The 10,592-nt window shown below is 37.7% G+C and overlaps 1 protein-coding gene across 1 annotated transcript in view; it reads left to right on the top strand.

The window, feature by feature from the left end:
• LOC104521947 (disks large-associated protein 2) overlaps window positions 1–6,898 on the top strand; it is a gene marked incomplete at its 3' end in the record, with an annotated part of 49,226 nt that extends 42,328 nt beyond the window's left edge. The window contains exons 4-5 of the mRNA XM_010164095.1: window positions 2,434–2,581; window positions 6,679–6,898. Coding sequence (XP_010162397.1) covers window positions 2,434–2,581; window positions 6,679–6,898 — 368 coding nt within the window. The remainder of the gene's footprint in view (window positions 1–2,433; window positions 2,582–6,678) is intronic.
• Window positions 6,899–10,592: the final 3,694 nt, after the last annotated feature.

The following is a 10,592-nucleotide window of genomic DNA, read 5'->3' as shown; positions in this document are numbered from 1 at the left end:
TATTACTGTAAAAATTGTTGATTGTATTTAGTGATAGCAATACCTCACAAAGCGAATGAAATACTAGGTTGCTGAGCATTACTTAGCAAAGGAGACAGTTATTAGAAGCCAGTTTAAATTAATTTTTAAGTAGTTTATAAAATAATTAATAATTTATAATTTAACTCTATTACCTCTATCTTTTCTTTATGTGACCCATGTTTTAATGAAGAAAACTTAAATGTCTCTTTCACAAAGTACTTCTGAACTCAGAATCACAGATTTTACTACCTGATGACAAGCAGAGGTTCCAGAGGGAACTCATCTAAGTGTTGTGAAAAATACTAAATTAGCAGACAGATTTAGTAAAGCATATGGAAAGAATCAGAATGACACAAAGTGGGTGACAGTCATCGGCCTGCTTCCTATAGAGGAAAGGAGGTTTAGTAACATCAAGCAACTAAATATAGATAAAGAGGCTCTACACCACTTCACCTAATCTATTATATTTGTCTTCATACCCGTGGGAACAAAAAAATGCTGCTACAGTTCTCGTTTTCATCATCTAAAACCAAATTAGACCCACTATCAGACAGCTCTCTTAATCTGCACATCACTTTGACGATAATGACTTAATTAACCTCTGATCACATACCTGTGTAAGTCTCATACATTTTCATTTTGGTTTTAGCAGTTACAGCATAGTTTCTACACAGCTTACCTCTCTCTTAAGGTTACGGTTATTCCATAGAAGGCACAGAATAAAGACAGAAGAAAAAATATTTGTCCTCCAGGGAATTTTCTTAAGAGTTAAAAAATAAAATGCCTGCCTTGCACCAAGATGAAAACAAAACCTGTCCTTTTTTAAAGAAGAAGGTGGTGGCAGCCCATCTTAGAGAAACAGTTAGGTCAGCCATTGTCAGATGCACTGAGGAAGCAAGGCTATGTCTGTGTTGGTCCTGAGGTGGCCAAACCAGGAAGAACATATGGAAATACTTAAGAACAGATCTCCCAAGTATAACATCAAGGGGGTCTATAAATCCCTTCTGCTCTTCCAGCTGGTGATGTGAGGGACCCTGGGTCATCTCACATGTCTGACATCAAAGGACATGGCCACACATGGAGATGAAGCTCAGCACTATTTTCTGCTGTAGTCACAGCCATGACAAAAGGTCTGAGATTCCTCCCTGAGTACTCCTCAGGGATTGCTTCAAGCCCAAATTCAGGTTGTGTCCTGGAAGTGTGAGCCCTTCCTCAAGCACTAGCCTGTGGTCACGCTCAATGTTTGATAGGTATGGTCTAAGAAACAAGGTCCTGGTTTGTGCCTCATTTTGCACCAGGAGTAGAACCTGTGGCTTTCTCACTCACTGAGTGGTCTGGTCCTTCCAGAGAGGAAACTTCCCCTTTCCCAGGAAAATTCCTGACAGCCCAGGCACTTGTCCCAACCACAGCTGCACTGAGTGACTCTGCCAGCTCAGCATCAAATAGCTACATTGCCAATACTGATAGACACTCAACTGTCACAAATCAATTGTTCCCAGAAACTGTGTTTTTGTTAGAGCTACCTTTATGGAATAAATATGAAAAATGCCTGTTTACCACATGAAACTCAACATTTGCTGAAACGTAAATTAATTTTTGCACTGCTGTTTGGGGACAAGTGTCACACCGCTCCTAAAATCTGATTTTCAGAGGTTCTGAGAATTCTGGTTGAGAATTCTCATTCACAACTTTAAAAAAAAAAAAAAAAAATTGTATTCAAAGCTAAGTTCTTCTCTTAGGCTCCTTTTATTTTCCTGGAATGATAGCTAAGCAATATGTTTGGCATAAAACATTAACATAACCTTACATTGAAAGCATACTGAAAGGGGCTCGGTGTGGTGTTAGGGTCCCAGTCCTCCAAACTGGGAGGTGTGTTGTAAGAAAAGCGTTTCTAGAGCTTCATGCAATTGCTCTGAGTACCTTATTAATCTATTTTTTTTTAGCTGAACATGGGATATTTTGATCTTTTGTAAAAATATATAAATCCCTTGAAGAGAAAAGGTCTCTTGATGCCTAATACCGTGATGAAATACAGATGACAAGTAACAGATTTTATCTATGAAGAAACATTTTTAGTTACTTTGGTTTATGCTTCAGCACTGGTTCTTGTTCTTGTTGACCTAGACATTCCTCTTTTAGTAAAGTTCAACATTAATAGCCAGGAGGATTGATGATGTTTAAGCACAGCAAAGACTTCAAATTTCATGTCATCTAGGTAGCAGAACTGCAGACAGATTTTCTGCTTGTACTAAGGCGTTTGACTACAACAGGTCTATGATGCTTTATACAGAGAGAGATTTTGACCCTGGGGAATGGATTTGTGAGTCTCATACAAATTACTGTCTTAGTGTCCTAATTGATTCCATCTGTAGTTTTACACACTTTCCTTTTTTCTTCCTCTTTCCTTTGTAGTCAGAGCTACCTTCAAACTGCAAGTGACGTGCCTGGGGGTCACAACCTGGATCCCTCTGCAAACTACAATTCCCCAAAGTTTCGCTCAAGGAATCAGAGCTATATGAGAGCAGTGAGCACGCTCAGTCAGGCCAGCTGTGTTAGTCAGGTGGGAAATTCTTGTTATAACTTTTCTTATAGGTTAATCACAGATGCGAGAGTTGTTACTAGTGGATGGTTTTAGGGTTTGTTTTTTTTTTTTTTAATTAATATGAAACTGAGGATGTGAATTGTCCAAGTAACTCAGTTCTAAGGAATGTAACCCTTGTTCAAAATTTCAAGAAAAATACTGAATGCTAGAAGCAAAGGGACATTATCACGCATAACATTTTCCATGCATTTTTCATTAAAAATATAAATACTGATATTTTAATTTTCATTCTATATTAAATATTTAAATGTTAAGAAGATTCAGATTGAGCATAAGGGGCACACTTCTACAATACTCATCCTCTGAAAATATCTACTCTGATTTCAGTAAATGTGGGTTGCCAGAATAAGATATAGATTGAAACAATTATGGTACAAAGGAGCAGTGATTCGTCTCTGAACTCAATCCCTCACTCTTCTTCAGTGAAAGAATAAGTCCAATCAATTATTCTATGTATGGGGACTTCCAAAAAGAGACATTTTTCCACCCTGCTGATTTTATGTTGGTTAGTTAGTACTAATTCAGGCTGAAGTGAGATCTGAATCAGGCCTGAAGTGCAAGCAGCCTTATGAAGTACATGTATGTTCTGTTTAGCAGAGGACTTTACATAAAATTTCCAATGTTTGTAATGTGTATCGCTCCTGACGTTTCTTCCCTGTGTTGCTTCATGACAGGTGGGCCCTGCCATCTCTCAGACAGTTGTTACTTTATTTTTCTTTGACCGTTCAGTGAGGCACGTAAGGGTATAGTAGCTAATTATGCACAACAGTTATGTTAAAAAAAATATTTTTTAAGCAATTTTATATTCATTCACATTTAATTTGTATTACATGGCTATTCAGGCCTGGATTCAACTCATTTAACTTGAGGCTTTTAACTGAGGCAACAACTAAAGATTTCTCTGTAGTTAATGGAGTGAAAGGGTTTTTTCCAGGGCTATGCTCGTCCCAAACGATCTGACAGCCCTCTGGAAGTGCTTGTCAGTCTCCACTGACTGTAGAGATTTGGGAGGGACTAGTCACCTCACTAATACCCTTCAGTCATATTCCTTCATTTATGTGGGATAAATCTAAGTTTAATCTTGTATAGCACACATCAGAATTAGAAAGTCAGTCATTTTCCAAACCATCCATTATATTTCACAACTCCCTTGTGAAACCTGTCCGCATCATTTTCATGCCTTGATTTTCTTTACCCTGGTTTGGTTGTTTTCTAATTTTATAACAATCTCTGTTTGAGAAAGTTTCACAAGGATTAGATTCTGCATTCAAAGCAAGTGCTGCTGGCTGTCACTAACAATGCTGTGATACAGAACTGTTCTAACATCTTCTGCCTCTTTGACCATGTCTGCGCACGGAGATGTTCACTGAGCTGTCCATACTGACTAACTGGTTTCAGCAGTGGTTAGAATTCTTCATTCCAATGTGCATTACCTGGAGAGATGTCCACCATAGGTTTCATTTGCAGGTGGATTGCTCAATTGGCCAGATTAACTAAACCTGCTGGTTATAATTTCTTTCTTTCTTTTTCAGTCTTCACTAACCTATGTAATTTTGTGTCAACTACATACTTCCTGCCTTACAGTCCAGCTGTTTCCAGACCAGTAATAAATGCATTTAATAGATACTACACAAAGTAAATGTATTAAAATAACAAGTTCTGAACCTTTGCTGTTTCCTATTCTTTTTTCCATGACACCATCATCTTCTTGTCCCATCCACATTTTAGCAGTTTGTATGATTTGTAGTATTTTTTTGTATGATTTGATGTATTTTTAATGCCTTTTCTTTGGTGAGATCCTTTCTGTTTCACTCCTGACCAAGAGTAGAGTCAAGAACAATGCTGAGTTCCATGGTTTATATTTTTAATTTAAGCTTTAAAACTTTTATTTTTCTATTGTCAATGACCTTCATTTGAAAGAAGTGGATAGACTTAAAGTGTTTATGGACTACATTACCATAAATTTCCTGATCAATGATGTATGCAAAATATTTCAGAGTAAGATTCTTTTTTTAATCTTTTTGAGATTGCATTAGTCTACTTAGCTTTATTAGAAGTAAATTTTATGAAGGGTAATGTAATTCCTTTCAGAAGAGATTTAGTGGCCAAAATGTCTTACATGAAATTAAAATATCAGTTATTCATTATCATCAGAAGTTCCACATGAAATTTCCATTTACTTAATCAAAATCTTAAAACATTTGAAACATTTCCACTCACTCTGTTTCCATAATGAATAATGTACTAGGAACTGTAATAATGAAAAATGCACTTAGTAGCTGTATAGGAAAAGTAATTGGATGTGCTGTTTAGTGATGCTACAAATTTAAGTCGGTATTTATACTGATTCTGATTTCTAGCACTCTCTTTTTTAAAAAAAATATTATCAGGAGGTCATGCATTTGTCTGTCCAGTGTTAACTTCCTATCTGATTTCTGATAAACGTAGTTTTGAATTATTCAGGTATATTTACAGGTAGTTAGGGCTGACTTCAGAGAAGTTATCTAGGTGGAATTTAGACACTCATCTTCAAAACTGCAATATGCAGTTCCCTACCGAGAGGTTTCCTAAGCCTGGCCAGCCTGCCTAAACCCTGTTTATCATGAAAGCTACCTAAAAAATGAACATAAGAAAGACATGGACCAGTTGGAACAAGTCCAGAGAAGGGCCACCAGGATGATCCGAGGGCTGGAGCACCTCTCCTATGAGGACAGGCTGAGAGAGTTGGGGCTGTTCAGCCTGAAAAAGAGAAGACTCCGGGGAGATCTTATAGCGACCTTCCAGTACCTGAAGGGGACCTACAGGAAAGCTGGGGAGGGACTTTTCATAAGGGCAACTAATGACAAGACAAGGGGAAATGGGTTTAAACTGAAAGAGGGGAGGTTTAGATTAGATATTAGGAAGAAGTTTTTCACTGTGAGCGTGGTGAGACACTGGAACAGGTTGCCCAAGGAAGTTGTGGTGCCCCCTCCCTGGGAGTGTTTAAGGCCAGGCTGGATGAGGCTTTGAGCAACCTGATCTAGTGGAAGGTGTCCCTGCTGATGGCAGGGGGATTGGAACTAGATGATCTTTAAGGTCCCTTCCAACCCAAACCATTCTATGATTCTAGTTTTGCATCATGCCCAACCTGCAGGACAGGGTCAGCAGGTAGATGCTGGCTCCTGCCTAAGCCCTGTGTGGAGCTGGAGGGTGGTGCTGAAATCCTCCAAGGGGCCAACCTGGTAGGTGGTGCAGGTAGGCACATCTAGGGTGCTCCGGCAGGCAAGGCTCCTCAGCACACCTGCTGGCAAAAGTATCACACTTAAAATAATGCTGCTGAAGAAAAGGCGGCAATAGTGGCTGCATCTCATGTTTCCACAGTAGCTGAATGGCTAACCCAGTTAACCAGGGAATTAGTTTGGTTTGGGGCCCTTCTCAGCTCAAGGTGGTCCATCCATTTTCTCATCTGACCACTTTTCTATTTTAGACAATGGTTATTCTTTCTCATGCTTCACTGGACACGACTCTAGATGCAATATTTCTCAAACCTTTCAGAAGCATCCCCTCCTCTGAACTTACACATCTTCAAGTATGAGATACTTCCTTGGGCCCCTTGATACTGAGAGGAGGATAATATCCTGCTACACAGGCTTAATGTCCACATGGGTATCCACTTTCCTGATAAGTGAGGATCCCAAGCAATCCACCCTCATCTTTTGAGGGCTAATATTAGTACAGCTGAATTCTATTTTCCTATCCTGGCAGAACATGGATCTTTATCAGCACAGAGTGATCTTGTTGGTTACCATTAAATAATGTAATTACAATCCTCTGAATATGCCAAAAGGTATTAAATGTAAAATTAATTGTATGGCATGTGTAATGTACTTACTAGATACATATAAACAGCTGATATAAGTTTAAAAATGTGAATGTGATCAGAAGGGATTACTACATTTTAACTATTTGCTAAAACAGTTCTTCATCAATGTACAGGTGTCCATTTGAGATGTTGAGGCCGTGATGATCACAAAAAAGCAAGTCAAAAATCAAATGCATTGTTGTTGTTTATTCAGATGAGTGAAGCAGAGGTTAATGGGCAATTTGAATCGGTGTGTGAATCAGTGTTTAGTGAAGTTGAAGCTCAGGCAATGGATGCCCTTGACCTCCCTGGATGTTTCCGAACAAGAAGCCACAGTTACTTGCGTGCCATTCAGGCAGGCTATTCCCAGGATGATGAATGTATACCTGCGATGGCATCTTCCAACATCACCTCAACTATCAGGTCAACCACAGGTAAGCAAATTATTATGTCCCTTCCACTGTTCTGCATGTAAAAATATGTTACCTTGTTTTGTAAAAGGATGTTTGAGACCAGAAACAATTTCCCTTTATAGTGATAATATTTGATACCAGTATTTGTAGGTTTGTAATACTGTACCATTGTGGCTACAGCTTGGAATAAGCTCCTTCTGAGGAGAATCCTGCAAGCATAATACAATGGACCTGGGCTTCAGCATGGCCTTAATTTGACCTCTGTTTCCCATATATACAGTTATCCAGGTGCAAATATAAAAATGCAAGTGCAAATGGTATCATTTAGACATTGTTAGACATTTAGGTATTTTTATCTATCAAGTAACTGATCTTCTAAATTAGATCAGTTGCACTGATTTTAATTTAGGTCCTTAAATTACCAAAAGAAAAACAGAAGAAAGATTTTAAATATTTGGTCTAAACACTTACAGGTAATTAACTTAACAGGGAATTAATAACTTACTTTTAGAAAAAGTTTAACCAGTTGTATCAATACACTGAATCATAGACATTATGGCAAGCTTACACATCTGCTATTACTCATCAGTAACCATTAGCATTCATTATTACACCATTCACTTCACATCTTTTACCATTCTTCTGGCAGCTTTATTTTCTTTTATTAGTTGCTTAGCAAAGATTATAGCTTTATTCATTTTAGAATATTAGCATGTAGTATTGGTAGAGAAAAGGTTGCATAGACAACACTTAAATAATTAAAATGAAATCTATAACTTATACGTATTTTTTGTTAAGTGATACAAATTCCCTTTTTTTTTTCCAAATATGTTAGTTACTAATTGTGATGCTGTCCTTGCTGCACACTATTAAATTGAAGTGCAGGCTACCCGTCTACAAAAGGTAAAGGAGTGTTCAAAATGCATCATGCAAAAATACTTTTAAATTGTTTGTTTGACACAACTGTTGTATAACAGGAAAATGGGAGCTTAGAAAGGAAGTAAGCTGAGGTTGAATAACATTAATTTACATTCCAGAAGTAGCATAAAATGTTACTTTATCTTAAGCACAGTATTTTAATTACTATGTAGAACTTTGTATAAAACCAGAAATTGTGGCTTACAGTGCCACCTCTAGGGATGTTTCTGTCCTTTGTTTAATAGAGATGCTATCATGATATAAAATGAGATTTTATTGCTACCCCAGAGACTACTTTTTGTCTTTGTCACATAGTGCTATGTGATTATTATGAAGAAACTTCCCATGGCAAAAGACACAACTAAATAACTATTTTGTATCTGACTTCAGGTACTGAATTGGAATACTTTCAGAATTACTTTGATGACAAAATTGATTGGTTTTAATCTAAGCTGTCTTGAGTTTGTATGCTAGATAAGCCCAAACTTCTCACTGAAAGGAATTTCTTCCCCCCCCACTACCCCCGTCTCTGGAGCAACAAAGCTGAATAATATGTTTGGGCAAATAATCAGATTAGGCAGTAAATATATTTGCATCCCACTGTTTTCATACTTATGAAAAATGTTTTGTATTGATTAGCAGTCTGCTGGTTAAATAATGGGGTTTTGAAAACTTTAACCTTGGTTTCACATGTGGCTTCTCCCTCATCTCAGAAATTATTCATCAGATAGGTTTTCTTGCCCAAATATGTAATCCTTCTACTTTGTTGTGGTGAGGTGATGTTGACATTGTGGAGAAAAAAGATGATGGAAGATGTTTTCCTGAGCCAAAGCTGTTTCCAAGCCTATGGACTGTATACAGTTCTGAGTGTGGTTCTCTATTCAAAATATTATCTCTGTACCACTGAGCAAGTTTGTCCTCAGCTTCCATGTAAGATAAATATTCAAATTAGAAATATTTTGCTGATTCACATGAAGAGTAAGGATTATGTGATTCACTATTAATTGAAAATTTCTGTTGCCAAGTAAGTCGTCATTTTTAAAACCCTAGGGGTAACTCTTCCATATTTCTCTCTTCATCCCCTGTCACTTTGGAGGGAGATGCTTAATTTCTTGTCATGACTATAATTAAAAAAAAATAAAAAAAATCTTGCTTCTCCAGTCCTCTCTGAAAATTGTAAAACAAGCTGTTGCCTGAAATGTGAAAATAGTGTTGGCAGATATTTGACATTTATACGGGCTTCATTCAAATAAATGTCAAAAAGGTTGAAGTTCACATCAGCCTTCAGTTCCAATTCAGTCTTTTTAATTCTTAGTAAAATTACATTACATTAATTCCTTTCTTGCTTCTAATGTAACAAACTCTTCTTGGCAAAGAAACTAAAACAATTTCTTAGAAAATTAACAGGCATTGCAATGTAATTATTACTTGAAATTTTAGTGATATAGGTCATGACTGTCTCTTATCGATGTTGTAAAGCAATTAAATCATAGCACACGGGCTTAGCTAAAAATTAATTCATGTAACTAAAAATGTAAATCTAAAAGAAAAAATATAATATTTGATCTATTAATTCCATTTTAAAAGTATGGAACATATATTTACAGCATGCAGTTTCCTAAAATGTTCCTAGATGCATTAACAGCTTTCAGAAGGCAGGAAGGTTGCAATTATAATGAATATTTTGTGTGACGTTATTAATGGACTCTGTTAACAGGGTTTTCTAAAAGGTGTGAAAAGAACTACCAGTAACTAGCTCTTCTTAAATGTGTACAACTTTACAGAGAAAGACAGACGGTTCATTGGTAATATCGATGGTACTAATGAACACATAACTTTTGCATGGACCCATGTAGTTTAATTATTTGTGGAACCAGGCTTCTCCACCTGTGATGGAGGCTGCGTGACAAGTCATAGGGCATTACCTGTTGCCCCAGGTGTAAATGAATGAGACAAGTGACAATGCAGAGGAGGCAGCCAGCTGCTGGCACACTGTGAGCTAGACCTGTGTGACCCCTGCAAAGTCTTATATTTGATTATGGTTAGGGCATTTCTAGCCATCCTATTTCATTCTGTAGAGAGATAATGAACCCAATTAAAAATACTTCATGTTAAAAGCCCTGAATGACAGCATGTGCTTTCTGTCTCTGAGCTGCATCTGGTTGCAGCTGTCAGATGCACAACTGAGAAAATACAGCTCCAGCTGGTGCTGCCTCCCACCTTGTCCTTCCATCACAGACAACATGTAATTTTCTGAATGGGAAGTCACAAAGTGCAGTAGTCATCCTAACTACTACTGCCTTGCATCTTTGCTACTCTTCCAAGCAATGCTTCACTTTTCTGGAAGTGTGTAAAATCTGGATCACTTTTCCAGGTAGTACCAGCTTGGGTCCCTATTGTCTAAGCGTATCTGCATGTATATACGCTATGCTGTCAGCTTGAAAGGCTCCTTCCTGGTAACATCTGGCTAGTGTAGCAGAGTGAGGTGGGGACGTACACAAGCTACTTGAGGTACCAGAGCTGTGTCACCATCAGCTCAGAGCATAGTGAATCCTGGCTGTATAGTCCTCATGGGAAACAATTGCTGAAGAGTAATTCAAATACCCTGGTACAACACTGGGTTGTACTATGAAAACATAACCAGTTAGGAGGTCTGGAAGATATTAACCACTCTCTCCCTTGGTTCTCCTTTGCCTGAGAAGGTCACTTATTTTTGTTACATGTCCTATATGTAACAACCCCAGGTTCCAGTATAGGTAGGGGAATGATTACTAGAGACCAGTGTAGGGGAAAGGGA

The sequence above is a fragment of the Antrostomus carolinensis genome, unplaced genomic scaffold (assembly GCF_000700745.2).
Source record: "Antrostomus carolinensis isolate BGI_N321 unplaced genomic scaffold, ASM70074v2 scaffold20423, whole genome shotgun sequence".
NCBI lineage: Eukaryota > Metazoa > Chordata > Aves > Caprimulgiformes > Caprimulgidae > Antrostomus > Antrostomus carolinensis.
This window is presented reverse-complemented; position numbering and strand designations above follow the sequence as displayed.